This window comes from Acartia tonsa, chromosome 9, assembly GCF_053477335.1.
Source record: "Acartia tonsa isolate MP-2025a chromosome 9, ASM5347733v1, whole genome shotgun sequence".
NCBI lineage: Eukaryota > Metazoa > Arthropoda > Copepoda > Calanoida > Acartiidae > Acartia > Acartia tonsa.
The window spans coordinates 36,975,851-37,000,250 of NC_137268.1; the positions used below are offsets into that span (position 1 = coordinate 36,975,851).

Consider the following 24,400-nt stretch of genomic DNA (forward strand, 5'->3'; position numbering starts at 1 on the left):
AAGACAGTTATAGTCATTTTTATTCGTGGTTGACGGTCAGGTATGTAATACCCTTGCTGGAGAATAGCTGCTCTGCAAAAAAAATGTACAAAATGCTATGCCAACTGTTGGTGCCCAATTTATAATGTACTTGATGCATTTTGCCAGATAATATGACACTGCTCTATACACTTTTTTCTTGGAAATAAAATGGCATTTTCCTTTTGGTATATATTTTCATATGACAAATTTCCTCTCTTTAATCAAAAATTGTTTATAAGTGAAACTTCTTATTAGTCTGGGGAAGTTTATAACTATTTTGAGGGATGGCACTTTCACCATCTGAAGAAAAATTTAAAAAATAACCACCATCAAAAAAATATATTTTTATATTTTCTGTTAAAAACTAAAAATAAAAGTAAAGGGCCGACTGAACCCCCCCCCGGGCCCCCCCCCCATCAATTGGTCCTCTAGGGGCGTAGCCACTAGAAAAAAATGATTCCGCCAATGAATAGGAAAATGGTATATTATAATACATACTACAAATCATACACAGAAGATGACTACATATTTCTTTTATTCAGAAGATAAAAAATGATAATGGAATCATTTCTAAGCTTTGAGTTCATCATGGAAGGAATAATTCTGGTAAAATAATATTCTAATTTTCATACTTTACAGATGGATTTGTTATTTTTAGTAGCGAAGCTACTCTATATTCCACTTTGTCTGTTCGTCTATCAGTCTGTAATGCTATGGAGCAAATGTGATTTTCTCTGCTTATATTGAAGATAGACAGCTGAATTTTTAAATGAAGATTCATATGACATCTGCGCATATAAATTATATATTGCTTTGTTTGTTTGTCTGTCGTTTATGCATAAAACTTATTTTTTAAAGGTTTTGTCATTTTCTTTTAGTTTTTGTTTCTTCTCTCTCTTCTTTCTGTGTTATGATAAATGAACATCTGCATTGAATAACCCGCATTGTCCGTTTGTCCATTCTCAGACATTTTGTGCTTTTTAATTTACTAGCGGCTTCGCCCCTAGCCTCTAGGGGCTTTGCCCCAAGAGTGTTTGATCAACCTGTTTTTTCGTATTTTAGATTTAAAAGAAAAATAAATTTTTAAAATTTAGTCCCAACCCCCAAAAAAATAGTTAAAAACCTTCCCGGGACCTTTGAGAAGCCACTCTGTAAACGAGAATCCGATCGGTTTAGCAGTTAGCGAGATCCTTTGGTACAAACAAACAAACATACAGACAGACATCGTTCTACTTTGTATTATAGATTACTTCTAACTAGGGTTTGGCCGGCTAGCCGGCAATTTTCAAAATCCGGCCGGATACCGGATATTGAAACTATCCGGATACTAAATATTCTGCTGATTTCTAATGCCTGATATCGGGTTATTCGGCTGGATATCCGGTATTTTGCCGGATATCCGGCGTTAGATAGATATCCTGCCAGATACCGGATATTCGGCATTAGAAATTAGCCGTATATCCGGTATCCGGCCCAACTCTAATTCTAACCTTATTGATTTAATTATAGATAGGAGTTGGTCTGTTTGGAATAGTTGGAAATATTCTCTGTATATCTTGGTTTGCCAGCAAAACGGTAAGCAGACAATAAATGTATAACTTTACCTGATCCAAGTTGGCGAAGACCCTTTTCGTCTGTTAGCTAGAATTGGGCTGGATACATTTTTTGGCCAGATACTGGATATATGGATGATTTCTAATGCCGGATATCCGATATACGATGGAATATCTGGCCAACGCCGGATATACAACATTAGAAATCAGCTGTATATCCCGTATCCGGATAGTGTAAATATCCGGTATCCGGCGGGATATCCAGCCCAACCCTAGTGTTAAAAAATTGCTGTCTGTTCTTTTTGTAGGGACTCGGCTATGTTTATATTTTCGTCGCTATTAGCTTATTTCAAAGACATATTACAAAATCTGCACAAGGGTCCCAGGCCAGTGGGTAGAGTTACATATAGCTCGTGCCCCCTCTATTATTTTACTGTAATTACCAGACAAACTATATACAGAAAAAAAGCTTTGAAGATTTATTGTAGATAGATTGTAGATGTTCGTGGATATTCTTTTTGTTCTAAAACAAATAGAATACATTAAGTTGTCTAAAGAAGAAATTTTCAAGAGACTTTTTTTGTCTGTTTGCCATAAATTTTTAAACATTAAATTTTTTCTTCAAGTGTTCATTGAAAATATGAATTACATTTCAATATGAAGGGTATATAATTTAAGGATGTTAAAATTGTTCTATCAATTTCCAATTTTGCAAGTGATTTTTCTATATTTTTAACGTAATGTACAGTGGCGTCCTCAGTTTTACCAGGGGAGTGCGCAATAATCTAGTTGGGTGTGAGCCTTAGGGGCGTTTTTTACACACATCAAGCGGGGTGTATTTTTATTGTAAGGGGGATGGTTACATCCCTTTGGTGTTCAATTCTTATAATCAACTTAAAGGCCTGAAGCCTCCTGGTAAACTGATTCACGAAGCGCGCAATTTTTTTTACATTTAATTATATTTAGAAGTGGTGTGTGTAGCTCTTTTACCTTGGCATCCTCTTGAATGTTTTTTTTTTTTTTTTGGGGGGGGGGGGTTGGGGTGTATCAGGGAGTGTAAACCCTCATTAAGGGGTGTATAGATTGGTGTAAGGGGTGGACAGGGGAAGAGGGAGGGGGTATATACAATAGAAATAGAAGAATAGAAGCATACTCTGAACCCTTTTTTCGTCAAATCTAAGAAGGAACATTTCTAGCAGACAAAAGTATTGTTTACTTTCGACTCATCCAAAAACACATTAAAAATCTACAAAAATTAAACAAAATTATATGTTAATAACCCCTTTAAGATTTTATTTAATTTTTGTAAATTTTTTTTTGATTTTTGAGGATTTTTCATAAAAATATTTTTGCCTCACAGGCGAGTAGCCAGCCTAACTTTTTTTTAAGAATCCACCTCGTTACTTTCAAATTTAAACGAAATTTTTGGGCAATTAATTCTGATTCCGCAAAGCTTTCTACTAAGAAAATATACTGCTTACAGCTGACTTTTATCTATGTATGAAATGAAAAAAAACATGCATTCGTAACAAGATGTGTACAAAATTTCAACCAATGAAATTGAATGTATGTACCGATGCGATTCTCCTATTGGCTCAATCAGACATTCCCTCTCTTTCTTAGTACCTTTATTGTATATACATATCCCTTTATTTTGCCATTTGGGTGGCCGTCTCTGGATAATTATGAATTTTTACATCCTTGTTATTATGAAAGGCTTGCATGATAAATAAAAATAAATTAATGAAAAGTATATTCAATAAAACAATCAATCAGCGTCTAGCTTCTAATTTAACTAATAATAGAATCATAAAATTTTAAATGCGTCAAAACTTACAAACAAAAGAAGTCTAAAGTAAATAAAAATAATTTTATATAAATTTATTACGTTTTTGTTCACTGCGATAATTTAATCCTACAGCTGTAGGACGTTAATGTTTTTAAAAACGATGATGTAGAGTAAAGCGCATTGAATATTCAAAGAAACTTCTTTGTAATTAGGTAAAAAATTGTTTAAATACAAGGTTAAATTGACATATTGACTTTCTAGTGATAATTATGGAGTTGTCACGCTTTCTAAATTGTACCTCACTGTTAAAGAAATAAGCTTGCGAAGTTGAATTTGATATGACATGCCTAAATTAAATATACTAGCTATATATTTTTACGAAAATCCACCAAAAATTTAAGAACCGCAAAGAAAATAAATATATTGATATTTTTTTAATTTTAGGCGGAGAAATCCTTCCACCAACTGATGCTGACGTTGGCCATATTTGATTTGATGTACATCATATTCTCGGTTATACTGTTTGGTATTCCCTCTTTATTTGCTAGGTATGTCTATCCTTATAATAAAGTAACAGGATGACTGTTTATTTGTCTGTCTGTCTGTCTGTATCGACGGATCTCGCTAACCGCTGCGGTTCTACTTTACAGTGTAGTTTCAAACATGTCCTGGGGAGGTTTATAGCTATTTTGGTGAAGCCACCAACCCTTTCGAGGGGGCGTAACCATGAGTATGTTTAAATAGTAATAGGATACCAGTCAATTTATAGTAGCTAATAAAAAATGACGCCATACAATACAAATGACCAATAATAGGCCAGTATACATTGTAATTGACCAATTGTAAAATGTATACTGGCCTATCTAGAGGGGGAATTCCCCTTTTCTGTAGCGGCGAAGCCTCTAGAAGAATTATATAGTAGCAACTTCTATAATTTTTAGATAGTAAATTTATATTTTTATTTAGAATATACTCATATGAAGAATTCAATCATCTCGTTTCACACATTCTTCCATTTGCACAAATAAGCCTTACAGGTAAAAAAAATATTTTTCTTTTAAATAAAAACCGGTTTATTAGCATTAAAAATATCTCTTTTCAACGAAAAAGTTTACCTTGTATTAAAAAATTCTTTTTGGACTTCAAAACCAAGTATAACTATTTACCGCATAGTATTATAGACAGCTGTCCGTGGTTAATAAAATGAAAAATAACAAGATTAAAACCAGTTTTATTGGCTCCAATAGGCCGAAAGCCTAGGGTAACAAAACTTGTATGAATTAAATGATTTTTATTTTAATATTCGTGGAACATTGTCCGTGTTTCGATGCTATGAGGGGTTTTTATGTGTGGTTGAGAACCGGTTCTAATCAAGCGGATATTAAATTATTGATCGGTTTTTAAGTCAGACTGGAAAATTAAATTATGATATTTAATTACAATTTCATTTAGTGAACAAATTAATTTGCAAAATGCGCAAAGAACTATTACGCAACATTATTATATTTTGTCATATTTGCAAAATAAACGTTTCTTTTGATATGTCACATTTTATTAATAGAACAACTACCATACAATTAGGTTTTGGCCGTTAATTATGTGAAATATTAGAGTAAAACACTAGAGGGAGAAGGGGTTAAATAACTGTATCTCCCCATCGCATCAACATTGTGCGACCTTTCTATTGGGTCATTGAAAATCAACTAATGGTGTCGCTTACATTAACACATTAAGTAGCAGAAAATAATTTAGAAGCAGACAAAAAAGAACTATGAAAAATAAAGGGGGGTAGTTGTCTGTATATACATCCATATTAAGGAGTGGGGACAAAACACCTAATTTAAAAATACCTAATTTAAAAATGCCTAATTTTATAAATGTCTAATGTGACAAAACACCTAATTTATAAATACCTAATTTAAAAATGTCTAATTTAAAAATACCTAATTTTAAAAATGCCTAATGTGACAAAACACCTAACTTTAAAAATGCCTAATTTTATAAACACCTAACTATAAATACCTAAGTTTAAAAATACCTAATTTTAAAATACCTAATCTAAAAAAACCTAATTTTAAGTATATCTTAAAACTGTTGTTAAATATATTAAACCGGCGGCTAAGCCCCCTAGAGGCCTCAAGGGGCGATTGCAGTGCGGAGGGGAATTCAATTAAGTCGTTGGGGGGGGAGGGGGGGGGATTGAGGGTTCATGACCCCCCCCCCCCCTCCAGAATTTCAAAGGTTGAAGGACAAGGAAACAAATGAATTTTATTTTTTTTGGTTTCTTCCCTAACCTAAGTAGCCGTAGCATCCCTTTTTTTTGGGGGGGGGGGGGTGATAGTTAATCATGCCCCATTTTCGTTCTAGTTTGATAAAGAAAGATTGAAGAAATATTAAAAAACGGAGGGGGGGGGGGATTTTTTCAAAGGGTGATTTCTAATTAGAAGGTGTTGGTAACCTCCCCAAAACCTTCCCAACCTTATACATATAAACCATCCCATGACATACGGGAATTAAAAATTTTTTTGTCAGAGATTTTTTATTTTGGGGGGGGGGGTAATCCCCACTTTACCCCCCCCTTGAAAGTCTATGTAAAAATGAACCATATTGGTTTATCGACTAGCAAGATCCTAAAGCAATAACAATCAGCCAATTGGATTAATGATATATATCAAAATTTTAGGTATTTTAGTGAAAATATTTGATATTTTAGAATTAGGCATTTCTAAATTAGGCGTTTATATAGTTTAAAATTAGATATTTTTAAATTAGGCATTTTTAAATTAGGCATTTTTAAAATTAGACATTTTTATAATTAGGTATTTTTAGTTAGGCATTTTTAGTTAGGCGTTTTTAAATTAGGCATTTTTAAATTAGGTGTTTTTAAATTAGGTGTTTTTAACGTAGGTGTTTTTAATATTAGGTATTTTTAAACTTAGGTGTTTTTAGTTAGGCATTTTTAGTTAGGCATTTTTAAATTAGGTGTTTTGTCCCCACTCCCATATTAAAGATCTGTTTGTGAAATAGACATAATATATGTTTAGTTTATTAAACTCCTCTTTTTTTCACTCTATTTAAAATCTTTTTATGAATTAGTTACTAAACATTTAGTTAGTTAAATAGATCTTAAAAGAATCTAACTTAATTTTACCGACCGTCCATAAAAACGAAAATATTCTTCAAAATCACTTTTGAAGATATAGATCATGGAAGGAAAACGAAGTAGCGTGCTTTGTCGTATTTTCACAGTAGCTTTTCTACTATTTCTAGCCCCTTCGGATGGCCCTAACCCTGCAGGGCCAATTTTCTATCAATACAGGGCAATCGTAAACATTTACCTAATCTAACCAAATTAAACTATCAAAAGCAAGTGTAAAAATACGACAAAACCCGATACTTTTTTTCCATGATCCGATGATTTTTTTGTGGCGGGTCAAAGTCTCTCAAAAATAAGCCAAATGACGTCATAAAAAATGATTACGATCGCTTTTTTAGGGGATTTCTTTCCCACTTCTCCTCTCATCTCCCTCATTTTGTCACATGGCTGATTTTGAGACACTTAGTCCCGCTACATTTTTTTTTTAAATTCAAGATGTACTTCAAATAAATATAAATGGAAGCTAGTAAAAGTGGCGGCACAGATTATGATGTAAAAAAAATTAACCAACGAGAGGCCAGCATAAACTGAAATTGACCAATGGTAAAATTTATAGTGGCCTCTCATTGGTTTAATTTTTTGACGTCATAATCTGTGCCACCACTTTTACTAGCTTCTATAAATGTCGTAATCAGCTGTTCTTCTTAAAGATAATTACCTGCTACCTCTAAACATCGATGTCCCAGTTATTTTCTAATTATCCATTTATTTGTTCAGGTTCTATTTATCTAACTCTTGCAATCTCTGTGGAAAGATATATAACTGTGTGCCATCCGTTCTTCAAGGTAACACAAATAGGGAGTGGAATATTTGGTGCTTTTCCGTAACAAAAAAAAACGTTCTAATAGTGGCGCGGCCTAGCGGCACTTTTTTTAGAGGGTTTATTTCTCTTGGGATGGTGGTGGTACCCTCCTCAAATATAGTATAAACCTTCCCAGGATCTATAAGAAGCTACATTTTAAAGGAGAACCATATTGGTTCAGCAGTTTGTGAGATACTTCGGTACTGACACACACACACACAGATCCTGTAATGTTATTAAAAATAAGAAGATAAGGAGATAGGAAGCCAGTTTTTTAAAGGTAAACCCCCCCCCCTTGTTTTTAATATTTTAAGATAAAAATGAGGGGGGGGGGTTAGTCTATGATCACTAGTCACTGTGAGGGAAACAGCCAAATATTTTCATGTGCAAATATTTAACCAGAAACGAGTATATCCAATCTTAACGAAGCATACTAAACATTAAGATAAGTGAGAGAAATCAAGCTAGTGAAATTAATAAGCGATAAATTGAAGATTATCTCCAATTATGATAAACAAAATTATATTACAAAATGGAGTTGCATAAAGTGCATTTAAAAATTTTATTTCAAGCAAAAGTTACAAGAAACCATCTATTACTTACAATTTCTGTTTATAGTGGCAATTTTCTTCTTTTTTGCTGTACGTTTTAGTACCTTAAAACCAACTTAACTTTTATTTTAAAAAGCTTAAATTACATAAAAAATTAGAGGACTACATAAAAAACGATTGCATATCTATGGATCATTTTACATCTACTACTTACTAAAAGCACCGACTAGCTATTTTTTAAAATCACAAAAGTTCGAACACTTTCATTTATATTTTAGTTGTATCACTCTTGGTCCTCACTGGTTTACATAATTCCCATTGTAATATTCGCAGGTAATCCATATGTAATTACCATTACCTCGTAAGGGCTGGATTCTCCTTTGATTTAAATAATCATCTAGAAAATCCAGAGCATCATCCACGTGTAATAGGATGCGATACTCTAACACCCAAGGATATTAGGTTAAGTAACATACATGAGACAACCAACCCTTTGATTGCACGACCTTTATCTAAGAAGTTCTAACTGTGCATGGTAATGAGTTGCCCCTGTTTATGGGCCAAGGCATTAACCCTACTCTTACTATTTATGTTGCGCACCTGACATAGCAGCAGTAGGAACAATTTTTAACGTCTTTAGTTATGACGCTGTGTCGGTCCCGAGATTCAAACCTACCAACTTCCCGGTGACGAGCGGATTCGCTACGTGTTGAGCCAAGATCGCGGGTTGATATATGAATATTTGGATGTTGCACCACATTTTCATATCCTTATAATAAAGTAAAAGGATATTTGTCTGTCTGTCTGTTTGTCTGTACCGAAGGATTTCTCTAACAGCTGAACCGATCGGGTTCTCCTTAACAGGGTAGCTTCTCATAGGTCCCGGGAAGGTTCATAATCATTTTGGGGGAGATTCTTTTAAAATCTAAAATAAGAAATTGGGTTATCAAATTCGACCCTCCCCTCCTCAAGTGTTCCTAGAGGCCTCTAGAGGCTTAATAAAGTAAAGTAATACTAACAACTGGCTAAAAAAAAAATCCACCTCCTTTAACTCATACCCTCCCCTTCTTTCTGAACAAAACTGACCAATAAATAAGGTCCATATTAGCAACAAATTTTGACTACAAATTTTTTCCTTGTCAATATATCCATGTGTGCTATATCCATTTTGCAGATAAAAATTTATTATAATTTGTGTCACCTGGACTTAAACAAAATAGTTGATGAAAAAATAGTTTCGGAATTATCGTTCATTTTTTGGCATTCTTGAGCATCTATAATATTTTTGAAGGGGGGTAAATTAAAAACTTACGGAAACCTACTAATTTGTATTGGAGGGGGGAGAGGGGGTTACACCACTTTACTCCCCCCCCCCCCCCCCCTCCTTTCTTTTGACGTTTTTGATAGGATTCAAATATTCAAAGTTCTTAAGTTGAAACAACAGATCTATAGTATACATAGATGTATATACAGACAACTACCGTCTACCTTCCTTCTTTTTTCAATGACCTTTTTCGTCTGCTTCTAAATTATTTTCTGCTACTTGGCTGTGTTGATATAAGCCACACCATTGATTGATTTTTAATGACCCAATAGAAAGGTTGCACAAGGTGGTTGCGAAGGGGAGATACAGTTATTTAACCCTTTCTCCCTCTAGTGTTTTACTCTGATGATAAATCTAATCCAATAATGTATAATATTCTAATATTCTTTTCATAAAATTTTATCTTAGTGTTATACAACATACCAAAGTTTTTTGAGCAGCGCGTTCAAGCTTTAACTTCCACAGTGGAACTAGGAGAGGACAAATTTAATATTACGGTAAGAGATATACAGATAGATAGATAGATAGATAGATAGATAGATAGATAGATAGATAGATAGATAGATAGGTAGATAGATAGATAGATAGATAGATAGATAGATAGATAGATAGATAGATAGATAGATAGATAGATAGATAGATAGATAGATAGATAGATAGATAGATAGATAGATAGATAGATAGATAGATAGATAGATAGATAGATAGATAGATAGAGAGACAGATAGATAGGTTGATAGATAGATATATAGATAGATAGATAGATAGATAGATAGATAGATAGATAGATAGATAGATAGATAGATAGATAGATAGATAGATAGATAGATAGATAGATAGATAGATAGATAGATAGATAGATAGATAGATAGATAGATAGATAGATAGATAGATAGATAGATAGATAGATAGATAGATAGATAGATAGATAGATAGATAGATAGATAGATAGATAGATAGATAGATAGATAGATAGATAGATAGATAGATAGATAGATAGATAGATAGATAGATAGATAGATAGATAGATAGATAGATAGATAGATAGATAGATAGATAAATAGATAGATAGATAGATAGATAGAGAGACAGATAGATAGGTTGATAGATAGATATATAGATAGATAGATAGATAGATAGATAGATAGATAGATAGATAGATAGATAGATAGATAGATAGATAGATAGATAGATAGATAGATAGATAGATAGATAGATACAGGGGCGTCCAAGCTTTTTTTTGGGGGGGGAAATTTTTTTTACCCCCCCTAAAGTCTGTTGGGGGGGGTAAATACTCCCCCCAAATCTGTTGGGGGGGGTAATTACCCCCCCCAAACTAATTTACCCCGGGGGTAAAATTTTTGGGGGGGGTAATTTAATTATGTAAAAAAAGCACCTACCTAATCTATTAAGTTAATAAGTACTATCCTATAACATAAAGTAGTAAGTAAGGTTTATTTGACTATAGCTTCAGATTTCATTACTTTTAATACTGAGTTCTCCTTTTTAGGAAAGCTCCACATAGATCCCATGATGGTTCCACACTATTATAGGTCAATCCTTTGAGTGGTTTTAGGCTATTTTTCTCCTCCCTTTTTACCCTTTAGAAAACACGAGTTCTTAGATGCTAAGGGCGCCACTACTATTCAAATATATAGTAGTATCTCATTCTTTAGAACATAAAAATACAATAATTAACTCACTAACCAATGAACTAATATGATTATACTTTAAAGTGAAGCGTCTTATAGGTCCTGGTAAGTTTTATAACTAGTTTTGAGACACCCTGACATCCTCCCAAAAGAAATCGCCTATAGAAATTCTTTTTCATTATTTAATGAAATATTTAATTTAGTTAGGTATCTATTTTATGGAATCTTCAGTGCTTTACAATTACATCATAGATCCCCGGGATGGTTTTAGCCCTTATAAAGGCCCAAGCAAATAAAACATGATCAAACTATTAAATTTTTTGTTATCATGGTTAAGAACTGTTTTAACTGGTTGGACTATATTGGGGTATAGTCCCTTTTGTGGCAACGCTCTTTAAGGGGCGTTTCTTCGTTTTTTTCACACAAGCTTCTCTCCTATTTCTAGCCCCTGCGGGGGGCCAATTGCTTAACCATGTGGGGCAATCACCTAAACCAATAAAACCTATCCTAAAATAAACTATCAAAAGCCATTTAGGATATACTTTTCATTAACTATTAGGAGACCAAACGAGGAACATAAAATATATTACACCTCAAGGCTCGAGTCACACTATGACTTTTTTTAGGGGGGGGGGGGAAGGCGGGGATTACTCCCTCCCCCCCCAAAAAAAAAATTTTCAGTAAAATTTTTTTTAAGAACATTCAATTTGGGGGGGGGGGGTAAATACCCCCCCCAAAAAATTTTCTTAAAGAACATTTATTTTGGGGGGGGGTAATTATCCCCCCCCCCCCCAAATCGTTGGGGGGGGTAAATACCCCCCCCAAAATCGTTGGGGGTGCCTACGGCACCCAAAAGGTAGGGGTAATTTTTTTTGGGGGGGGGTATTGCCTACGGCACCCCCAAAATCGTTTGGGGGTGCCAAATGGCCCATTACCCCCCCCCTTGGACGCCTATGGATAGATAGATAGATAGATAGATAGATAGATAGATAGATAGATACTTGTTTTTTATTATTTTCTACTCTTAATGTTTTTTACGAATTTATATTAATTTATCTTCAGAAAGAAGTTATGTTTATGTTTATTTAATGTAAGTAGATATGAATTTAATTGCTTTTGATTCAATTTACATATTACATCTGGTACACATAAATATGAAGAAAATAACAAATTCAATATGAGGATAATTTTATTTTTTATGCCCTTATTAGTTAAAAATTTGTTGTTAAGTGGGTGTTAAAAATTAAATGGAAGGTTTTTTTTAAAAGCGAAGCTTTTCTATAATTAGGGTCGGTCCTACTGTTCGTCCATCCGTACGTACGTGACGGATAGCTTTTTTCGTTAATTTAGGCATATTATAATTGTCCTATCGATTTCATAGTATTTATGTAGTAGTTAGATACGTTTTAGAAAGCGTAGCAACTCTATAATTATTACCAAAATGTCCGTACGTTCATTTTAAACATGTTGATTTTTTACTTTTTAACAACAAATTTTTATATGATCTAATTATCCGATTGATCTGATATTTGGTATATTGATTCCTGGGACAACAAAGTACATTTTTATAATCGAAGCAACTCTATAATCAAAATCTAAAAATGTAAGTATGTCCATAATCATTATCCTGTATCAAGCAGTATTTCAACAAATTAACTTAAAATTTTGCTTCGACTCTTTATATTCTGATTATTCAGTTCTGACACTTCGCTTTTATGTATGTTGTCATCCTTTTTTATAAACAACCAATAAATAATACAATTAATAAAAGGTAATAATTTTATAAAAATTTGTAATGTTTTTTTTTTGTTTAGGTAATATCAGTGGAGCCAACACAACTAAGATCTGATCCAAACTATATAAAGGTACGCCCCTAGAGGCCTTTAGGGGCACTTGAGGAGGAGGGAGATGAATCCAAGACCCCTTTTTATATTTTATTTTTTTAAGGGGGGATTTTTTCTATTGGGAGGGTGGTGGTACCCTCCCCAAAAATAGTTATAAACCTTCCCGGGACCTAAGAGAGGCTACCCTGTAAAGGAGAACCCGATCAGTTCAGCGCGGCGGTTACAAACAAACAGACAAACACACATCCTGTACTTAATTATAAGGATATAACTATCAATTCAAGAGTATAGCACAACATTAACAAGCAACGTTTTAGAAAAAAAAATTTCTACAGTAGTAATAGAAGAATTCCAAAATATGATTTGCAAAGAACGTACAATACTTTATTGTTTTTTTAATTAAAAAAAATAAGAATAAAATGAACAAATCCCAAAATAGATTGAAATATATGTAATAATTGTAACTAGTCTAATTTCAATTATTTCTTTTATGAGAGTTGAATTGTTCAACAGATCTATAGTATAGATGCATATACACTATACAGACAACTATTTCCCTTCCCTTTTTAAAGACCTTTTTCTAAATTCTAAATTCTAAATTATTTTTTGCTACTTGGCTGTGTTAATATAAGCGACACCATTGGTTGATTTTCAATGACCTACTTGAAAGGTTGAACAAGGTGGTTGCAATGGGGAGATACATTAATTTAACTCTTTTAAAAGCTTTAAAGTTCTAGTGTTTTACACTTATGAATTGACCAATTCAAATCTTTATGAAAAATTAAACAGATCTATCAAAAAAGTATAATTTCTTATTGCACCGTATTATAGACAGTTTTCCGCGGATATAAAAATAATAAATATATAATTAAAACCAGTTTCGTTAGCCCCGAGGGACCGAAGGCCGGGTTGACAAAACTGGTATCAATTCTATGATTTTTATTTTAATATTCAAAGAAAATTGTCTGTAATACAATGCTAAACGTGATTTTTCCGTATGACTGAGAACCGGTTCTAATCGGTTTCAAAGCCATAATGGAAAAGTATTTATCCAATTTTAATTATTCAATATTTTATTGAAAATCTTTTCAAAAACTTTTTCAAATTGAAATAAAGTTATTGATAAATTCAGTTGTGCAAGCATTGAATTATCTAAATAAGATAATTTCAATTAAAATCTTCATTAAAACTTTAATAAACAAAGAAAAGAAAAAAAGCTTGAATGGATTTATTATGAAATTATGTATTAGCTTGGCTTTTGGAAAACGTTATTTGATATTATATCTTATTTATATTTTTGTAACATCGGCTTTGTACGTTTTTCTCATTGAAAACTTATCATTTATCGTTTGACAAATTAAAACAATTCTTTATTATTTGTTTGTTCTTTTAGCATTGATACTTTATCTTTAACAAGGATGACAACATCCATAAAAGCAAAGCCCTGAAATGGTATGACAGACGAACATTAATTCTTGTAGAGTGTCAGAACTGAATATACAAAATATAGATATATAAGTTTTGACAAAATTATACGTAAATTTGTTGCAAAACTTTAAAATACAGAATTCTGTTTAAGGACATGCTGACATTTTTAGGACTTGATTATAAAGATGCTTTGCTTATAATATTGTACCTTATTGTTATGGGAATCAGTACTCCAAAAATCAGATCAATCGGATGATTATTTCACATAAACAATTGCTGTTGAAAAAGTTAAAAATCAACATGGACGTACGGTCATTATGGTAATGGTTATAGAGTTGCTACGCTTTCTAAATCGTACCTAACTACTATAGGAATCATCATGCAAAGTTTAAAATCGATAGGACAATTTTAACATACCTAAATTAGGCTATCCGTTACGGACGGACGGACTGACCCTAATTATAGAAGAAGCCTCGCTTTTAAGAATACAGATGAAATATTTGTTTTTCAAAGGTTTGATAAATGAATCCTAAGCTCTTGTTTACTGTTGGGTACGAAAAAGATACAAAAGTGTGTATCATTCATTCAAATACTTTATGATTTCATAAAATTTTAAATTATTGAGGTTTCTGCAGGGATCTGAAGGGATAAGACAATGGTTGATAAATTAATGCACATCCCCAATGATTATAAACAAAATTACCCCTTTGTAGATTATAATTAGTGGTTTAAACGTTCGGACACCAACTTAATGAACGAACCAATCAAAAATTTAATAAAAGTACTCAAAAGTGTTAAGTCAACGAATAAGAAATCATTATTATAAAACTTTGGGGACTAGTGTTATTAACAGCTCAATGTCCCCTCCCTCCCTCCAAGGGTTTCTGTCAATTGAAAAGATTTGTCGAAGTGTAAAATTTTGATTAAATTTGAAAATTTAATTTCCTTTCTTTTAGTATAAGAAATGCAGTAAATATTAAACTTTTTGGCCATAACACACAAAGTACTCCCTTGAGCAACAATACCCCCCCCCCCCCCCAAACTTATTTTATAGCATTGAAAATAAGGCCGGGGTTAGTTTTTTTTCTTTTATTTGTTTATTACTTTCGGTCAGGTTAGGTTAGGTTAGGTTCTATTGGATACTGTGTAGCTCTGCAGTGGTAATAGATACAAAATTACTACCCCCCCCCCCCTTCCTTTCATAAATTTAAAAGAAAATAAAGGGCAGGGGGAGTTATTTTAGCTCAAAAGTAAAATAGAATATACTCTTTATATTTCATATTATTTTAAGGGAAGCTTTTTTAGTGGGGAGGGGGGGGGGGTTTGGATTTATTTTTCAATGGAGATCCATATTGGTTCAGTGGTTAAAGAGATTCTAAACTACAAACAGACATACACACAAAAAGTACATAATGCCACAAACATTATTTTTTCATGACTTTAAAATAAAAAAAAGTAACATTTTGAAAGAATGAAAAAAAAATGTAAGGAATTTCCGATTACTATACTATTTACATTTTTGCAGTTTTTCTTATATTTTCTAGGACAAGGATAACAACATCCATAAAAGCAAAACTTTGGAACGGTAGGACAAACAAACATTTACACTTGTAGAGTGTCAAAACTGAATAATCAGAATATAAATGTATGATAATAAACATGATTGTAAATAAATTTGTTACAAAACTGCTTATAAAGAGGATTATGTTTAAGGACATATTTACATTTTTATAGTGATGCTTCGCTTATTTTATTATACTTCGTTGTCATAGGAATCAGTATTCCAAAAAAACAGAGCAATCGGATAATTCAGTGGCGTGCGAAGCACTTTGTCTAGGGGGGGGCATTTTGAAGATTTTGTAAAATTTTGCCCCCCCCTAAATCAAAGTGCCCCGGGGGGGCACTTTGCTTTAGGGGGGGGCATTTTGATTATATATACTAATTTTAAATAAGGGCGTTTTAAGGGGTGGGATTATTTGATTATGGGCCTTCTAGTTCTTATCCCTTCTTCCCCATCCCTTCCCCCATCCCTTCCCCCATCCCTTTTTCCCATTTATATCCCACATTTCCCCCCCCCCCCCCATCTCTTCTCCCCCATCCCTTCTCCCCACCCTGCAATGACCGAAGGGAAGGGAGCTAGAAAGCATCTTTGAAAAAAAAGTACAGAAGATAATTTAACCTCCCCCACCCCCCCCCCACCACAAAACATTTTTTATGGGTGGAAGGGGATGTTATAAAATCTCAGCAGGAAGGATGAATAACCTCATTAAAAAAAAATTTTGGGGGGGGGGAAGATAAAAACACTCATTTTGGAAATAATTTACCAAAAATTAACCTAATATGTAAAACTGATTTTAAATATTTATTTATTGTATGACAACAAGGATGACAACATCTTTAAGTAGCAAAGCACAAAAAATCATGAAGAATACAGACAAGTAAATTTAAAGAGCATCTGTTGAAATAAATATATATTTTAGGTAGAAAAAGTCACAAATCCTTTTTCCTGTATGTTGTGTGATGACAGTCAAAGTAAATTACATACTGGATGCTCGAATCAGCGAGAAATTTTATTTTTTTAAATATTATAATCCACAAAAAAAGGGGGGGGGGGAAAGTTTTGCCACTTTCGCGTAATCCGTGATTATTAGGCTAGGTATTGATGTGAGACTATAGGTTATTTGGGATAAAAGTTTACTCTTGGGTAGTATTTCACGTATATTTAATCATTTTTAAGGTGCTGCAGGCTGGAAGGTGGTTTCTGGACAGGTAAAAAAAATTTAAAATTTTTGTTTGAAGAGTTAGAGATCAAATTATTAAACAAAATATGCATCTTTATGGATGTTATTGACATATCAGAAGAAATAATTAAAATCGGCCTCCAGGTTCAGGTGCTGCAGGCCTCCAGGTCCACTCTGGACAGGTAAAAAATCAAGTTTTTTATTTGAGGAGTTAGAGGTTAACTTATAAAACAGAAAATGCATCTTTTTTGATATTATTGACATATTTGAAGAAAACATTAAAATCAGCCTCCAGGTTCAGGTGCTGCAGGCCTCCAGGTCCACTCTGGACAGGTAAAAAAATCATTTTTTTTTTTTTTTGAAGAGTTAGAGGTCAACTTTTAAAACAGAATATGCATATTTTTTTTATAAAATTGACATTTTTAAAGAAAAAATTCAAATCGGCCTCCAGGTTCCGGTGCTGCAGGCCTCCAGGTCCACTCTGGACATGTAAAAAACCAAGTTTTTTATTTGAAGAGTTAGAGGTTAACTTATAAAACAGAATATATATATTTTTTGACATTATTGACATATTTGAAGAAAAAATTAAAATCGGCCTCCAGGTTCAGGTGCTGCAGGCCTCCAGGTCCACTCTGGACAGGTAAAAAACCAAGTTTTTTATTTGAAGAGTTAGAGGTCAACTTATAAAACAGAATATGCATCTTTTATGATATTTTTGACATATTTAAAGAAAAAATTAAAATCGACCTCCAGGTTCAGGTGCTGCAGGCCTCCAGGTCCACTATGGACAGGTAAAAAATCTAATTTTTTATTTGAAGAGTTAGAGGTCAACTTATAAAACAGAATATGCATCTTTTTTGATGTTATTGAAATATTTGAAGAAAAAATTAAAATCGGCCGCCAGGTTCAGGTGCTGCAGGCCTCTAGGTCCACTCTGGAAAGGTAAAAAATCAATTTTTTATTTGAAGAGTTAGAGGTCAACTTATGAAACAGAATATGCATCTTTTTTGATATTATTGACATTTTTGAAGTAAACATAAAATCAGTCTCCAGGTTCAGGTGCTGCAGGCCTCCAGGTCCACTCTGGACATGTAAAAAATCGAGTTTTTTATTTGAAGAGTTAGAGAACAACTTACAAAACAGAAAATTCAACTTTTTTGATGTTATTGACATATTTGAAGAAAAAATTAAAATCGGCCTCCAGGTTCAGGTGCTGCAGGCCTCTAGGTCAACTCTGGAAAGGTAAAAAATCAAATTTTTTATTTGAAGAGTTAGAGGTCAACTTATAAAACAGAATATGCATCTTTTTTGATATTATTGACATATTTGAAGTAAACATAAAATCAGTCTCCAGGTTCAGGTGCTGCAGGCCTTCAGGTCCACTCTGGACATGTAAAAAATCAAATTTTTTATTTGAAGAGTTAGAGGACAACTTTTAAAACAGAATATGTTATTTGACATATCTGAAGAAAAAATTAATACCTGCCTCCAGATTCAGGTGCTTCAGAATATGCTTCTTTTTTATATTACTGACATTTTTGAAGAAAAAATTAAAATCAGACTCCATGTTCAGATCCTGCAGGCCTCAAAAATTACCTTTCTGGATATTTATCTGGCCAACGGCCAACAGCGGTCACTGGGATTTATCAAAAAATTTCAATGAAATTAAAAACTACCAGGTTTAAATAAATATAGAATAGAAAAAAAGTAGGGGGGAAATCAAATAAATAGGAAATATACCTGAAAATAGCCTCTAAAGTTCACATGTAAGCCTGCAGCACCTGAACCTGGATGCTGATTTTAATTTTTTTCTTCAAATACCTATACAAATAACATCTAAAAAGATGCTAATGTTGTTATAAAAACTGACCTCTAACTCTTTAAATAAGAAATTCCAATTTTTTACCTGTCCAGAGTGGACCTGAACCTGGAGGCCGATTTTAATCCTTTCTTTAAATATGTTAATAACATCAAAAAAAATGTATATTCAGTTTTATAAGTTGACCTTTAACTCTTTAAATAAAAAGTTTGATTTTTTACCTGTTCAGAGTGGACCTAGAGGCCTGAAGCACCTGAATCTGGAGGCAGGTATTAATTTTTTCTTCAGATATGTCAAATAACATATTCTGTTTTAAAAGTTGACCTCTAACTCTTCAAATAAAAAATTAGATTTTTTTACCTGTCCATAGTGCACCTGGAGGCCTGCAGCACGTGAACCTGGAGAACAATTTTAATTTTTTCTTCAAATATGTCAATAATATAACAAGATACATATTCTGTTTTATAAGTTGACCTCTAACTCTTCAAATAATTTTTTTATTTTTTTACCTGTCCAGAGTTGACCTGGAGGCCTGCAGCACCGGAATTTGGAGGACGATTTTAATTTTTTCTTCAAATATGTCAATAATATCAAAAAATATACATATTCTGTTTTATAAGTTGACCTCTAACTCTTCAAATAAAAAATTAGATTTTTTACCTGTCCATAGTGGACCTGGAGGCCTGCAGCACCTGAACCTGGAGGTCGATTTTAATTTTTTCTTTAAATATGTCAATTATATCAAAAAAGATGCATATTCTGTTTTATAAGTTGACCTCTAACTCTTCAAATAAAAAAACTTGGTTTTTTACCTGTCCAGAGTGGACCTGGAGGCCTGCAGCACCTGAACCTGGAGGCCGATTTTAATTTTTTCTTCAAATATGTCAATAATATCAAAAAATATACATATTTTGTTTTATAAGTTGACCTCTAACTATTCAAATAAAAAAACTTGGTTTTTTACCTGTCCAGAGTGGACCTGGAGGCCTGCAGCACCTGAACCTGGAGGCCGATTTTAATTTTTTCTTCTGATATGTCAATAATATCCATAAAGATGCATATTTTGTTTAATAATTTGATCTCTAACTCTTCAAACAAAAATTTTAAATTTTTTTTACCTGTCCAGAAACCACCTTCCAGCCTGCAGCACATGAACCTGGAGACCTATCCAAAAAATAATTAAATATACGTGAAGTACTACCCAAAAGTAAACTTTTATCCCATATAACCTATAGTCTCACATCAATACCTAGCCTAATAATCATGGATTATCGAAAGTGGCAAAACTTCCCCCCCCCCCTTACTTGTCCTTTCATCTACAGATATAAAAATCTCTTAGAAATATAGGGTATAGTCTCTTTTGTGGCAACGCCTCTTAAGGGGCATTTTGTCGTATTTTCATAGTAGCTTTTAAAAGGTTATTCTAGGTTAAGTTAGGTCAGGTTATTTCCCCAAGGATTTATAAGGGCGGTGCGTGAAGCGCACCTAAAATATTTACTCCCCCTTTGAACTAAAATCAATTAAAGACAACAAGAGTGGCGTATTTGATCAGGTTAGGAATATAGAGTGTAGTTAGTTTTAATGGTTTTTAATGAAAATTGCCATAAAAAAAACATGTCTTTTTGTAAGGGTATGTACACACACAAAAAAAATGATAAACTTATCCTGAAAATAAAATGACATCATATATAGTTATTCATTTAGACAGACATACAGTGTTGAGAAAAAGGCTTAGATAAATATCAACGCTGTTTCTTTTTTATATAAAATAACTTTTTGATTAAATATTTGTTGTTTTCACATGTTTTTAAAGAAATAAAAACACAATATACAATGCAATGTGATAAAAAGCAGAAACCGTTTGGAAGGGCGCGAAGTGCAAATTTTTTTCTTCAAATATGCAGGGAGGGCGGGGTTTTTGGGCTATTTATTACACTAGTCCCCAATATTTCATATAAAATTTTCTTATTCGTTGGCTCAACATCTTTGGGGACTTTAATGGAATTTTGATTGGTTGGTTAATTAAGTCGAGTTTCCATACATTTCATCCACTAATTGTAATCTAAATAAGTGTTTGTGATTTTGTGTATCATCATTGGGGATGTACAAAATTTCTTTGGTAAAAAGTTTATATTATACAAAATAAAATACTTCCTATTACCTGGTTTGTTATGTTCAGTGAAAAAAGATTATAACCTAATTTCTACACTAATTAAAAAATTTGGTAAGGTTAAATGAATAGTAACTGTCTGTTTGGCGCAAAGCGCCAAAAATTTTTTTTGGAGTATTTCTTGATTTTTTTTTTGAAACTGGGATAGTTTTGCTTTTTGTAGGGTAGGGGGCAAAAAGGGGCATTTTTATTGACCAGGGGGGGGCAAAATGTGGCAATTTTCAACATTTAGGGGGGGGCAGGGGGGCGGTTGCTAGGGGGGGGGCAGAGGGGGGCGTTTTGGTCGCTAGGGGGGGGCGATTGCCCCAAATGCCCCCTTCGGTTCGCACGCCACTGGGATAATTGTAACACATTAAAATTTGTTGTTTAAAAGTAAAAAATCAACATGTTTATAATGGACGTACGGAGACACAATAAAAACTGTCTCGAATTTGTATTAATTTTGAGGAACACGACTTCAGTTACGTCATATTTTTCTTTCCCGAAAAAGGGAAGGGGGAAAGAAAAAAAAGGGAAGGAGGGAAGAAAAAGAGACGGGAGAAAAGGGGGTTTTCCCCATCTCTTTTGAAGAGATTTTCTTCCCCCTTATATTAGATACATATTAAAGGGTGTTAAAATAAAAACCAATCGCTTCACTTTTTTCAATATAAACCTTACAGTTTTGGTCCAAATCTAATAAAAAATAATACAATTCATGCCCAAGCAATGACAATGAGAAAACAATATTGAATTTTGAATCTACTCACCCTTCCAGAGCCCCAGAGCTTAAGACCTAGCCCTTGCAGAAAAATTTGCCCTACGCCGAAAGTGCATATTTTATTACAAATTTGTCTTTTTAAAAACCAATCGCATACAATTTGAACCACCATAAGTACTTAAAATCTTGTAGATAGACCCCATAATGTTTGAAGTTTTTGATGGGGCATGTAAAGACCTTTCTTTAGACACCTTAACAAGGTTTCTAACACAATCTTAGCCAATTTGGCATCAAAAAGAAAGACCTGGCAATCATAAAGAACTAGGAATAGACAGAGCCACCATGCCTCAAAGTTGGATGGGAATGTCTTTTTTATGTCAAATTGGCATAGATTGAGTTAAAAACCTTGTTAAGTTGTCTCAAGAAAGGTCTTTACATGCCCAATCAAAAACTCTAAACATTATGGGGTCTATCTCCAAAATTTGAAGTACTTGTGGTGGTTCAAATTGTGAGCGATCGGTTATTTTTTTAACACCCTTTAGTTCAGCGGTTAGCGAGATCCCTCAGTACAGACAGATACACACAGACCTTAATTTTTTTTTTTTGGGGGGGGGGGTATTTTTCATTTTTTAGGGAGGTTGGGGGTGTCCCACCCCCCAAGAAAATAGTTATAAACCTTCCCAGGACCTATGAGAAGCTACATTGTAAAGGAGATACATATTAGTTCAGCGGTTAGCGAGATCCCTCAGTACAGACAGATACACACAGACCTTAATTTTTTTTTTTTTGGGGGGGGGGGTATTTTCCATTTTTTAGGGAGGTTGGGGGTGTCCCACCCCCCAAGAAAATAGTTATAAACCTTCCCGGGACATATGAGAAGCTACATTGTAAAGGACCATATCAGTTCAGCGGTTAGAGATATCCTTCGGTACAAACAAACAGACAGACAAACAGACAGTCAAACAGACAGTCAAACAGACAGTCAAACAGACAGTCAAACAGTCAAACAGACAAACAGACAGACATCCTGTTACTTTAATATAAGGATTATTTATTTTTCAGTTTTATATGATTGTGCTGAATGTTCTTGTGAATGGTATCATACCCCTGAGTCTCCTGGTTATTCTTAACATAACTGTCTATAGAAAGGTAAGTTGTTCTTGTAAATGATACCATACCTCTGAGTCTCCTGGTTATTCTTAACATTACTGTATATAGAAAGGTAAGTTGTTCTTGTGAATGGTATCATACCCCTAAGTCTCCTGGTTATTCTTAACATTACTGTCTATAGAAAGGTAAGTTGTTCTTGTGAATGGTATCATACCTCTGAGTCTCCTGGTTATTCTTAACATTACTGTCTATAGAAAGGTAAGTTGTCCTTGTGAATGGCATCATACCTCTGAGTCTCCTGGTTATTCTTAACATTACTGTCTATAGAAAGGTAAGTTGTTCTTGTTTATGGTATCATACCTCTGAGTCTCCTGGTTATTCTTAACATCACTGTCTATAGAAAGGTAAGTTGTTCTTGTGAATGATATCATACCCCTGAGTCTCCTGGTTATTCTAAACATTACTGTCTATAGAAAGGTGAGTTGTTCTTGTGAATGGTATCATACCCCTGAGTCTCCTGCTTATTCTAAACATTACTGTCTATAGAAAGGTGAGTTGTTCTTGTGAATGGTATCATACCCCTGAGTCTCCTGGTTATTCTAAACATTACTGTCTATAGAAAGGTAAGTTGTTCTTGTGAATGGTATCATACCCCTGAGTCTCCTGGTTATTCTAAACATTACTGTCTATAGAAAGGTGAGTTGTTCTTGTGAATGGTATCATACCCCTGAGTCTCCTGGTTATTCTAAACATTACTGTCTATAGAAAGGTAAGTTGTTCTTGTGAATGGTATCATACCCCTGAGTCTCCTGGTTATTCTAAACATTACTGTCTATAGAAAGGTTAGTTTTATAGTTTAATAATAAAATTACAAGAATAGAGGGGACACGAGCTATATGTTAATCTACCCACGGGATTAGGAAATTGTTCCAAATATTAATTCCTAATAGAAACGGAAATATTAACACAGCCAAGTCGCTTTAAAAGAGCAGAAACCAATTGGCTAGCAGAAAAAAAAGTCCCCATCAATTAGGCCAAGTAGTCTGTGTTACACATCTATACTTATACATCTATTAATTAATATCATATATGCATTAACAATTAAGTCCATGAGCAGCCTAGCAATAACAAGATGATAATACAACAAGGATGACAACATCTAAAAAGCTGCTGAAAAGCAGTCTGACCGCTATTGATGTTTTATACTTAATTATGCTCCATATTGATGGGAATGTTGACAAGAAGTTTCAGTCTTCTATCTTTTACAGGGGCCGAGAAAATCAGGTTCGAAAAATAAAAGCGACTGAAAAGCTGCTGAAAAGCAGTCTGACTGCTATTGTTGTTTTATACTTAATTATGCTCCATATTGATGGAAATGTTGAAAAGAAGTTTCAGCCTTCTATCTTTTACAGAAGCTGAGTAAATCCCATTTCCCCCGTCGCGTTACGGACTGACGGACAGACAAGGTGAATCATAGAGTAGCTTCGCTACTAAAATAGCACATTATATCAGTCACACTCACGACCACATATAATTCTTCATGGAAAAATGCATAAGTAGCGAAGCACAAAAAAATCGTACAAAAAGACAAATAGACACGTTGAATGAGCAGATGCTTAGCTGTAATGAAAATAGAGAAAAAAATAAATCATAGAAAATCACGAAATAAAGCATTGATGTATTCTAAAACAAGACCGACAGACAGACCAATTAAAGAAGGTACTGGATGCTCATTGGTATAA

At 33.5% G+C, this 24,400-nt stretch overlaps 1 protein-coding gene across 1 annotated transcript; it reads left to right on the forward strand.

Moving 5' to 3' along the window:
• The first annotated feature begins 561 nt into the window (after positions 1-561).
• On the forward strand, positions 562-23,152 carry LOC145327523 (FMRFamide receptor-like). The gene is made up of 10 exons (XM_080171069.1): positions 562-627; positions 1,531-1,596; positions 3,808-3,911; positions 4,330-4,400; positions 7,238-7,305; positions 8,152-8,206; positions 9,606-9,694; positions 12,664-12,714; positions 22,611-22,697; positions 23,132-23,152. Exons 1-10 carry the CDS (start codon positions 574-576, stop codon positions 23,150-23,152), a joined length of 666 nt encoding a protein of 221 aa, XP_080027195.1. The 5' UTR covers positions 562-573.
• Positions 23,153-24,400: the final 1,248 nt, after the last annotated feature.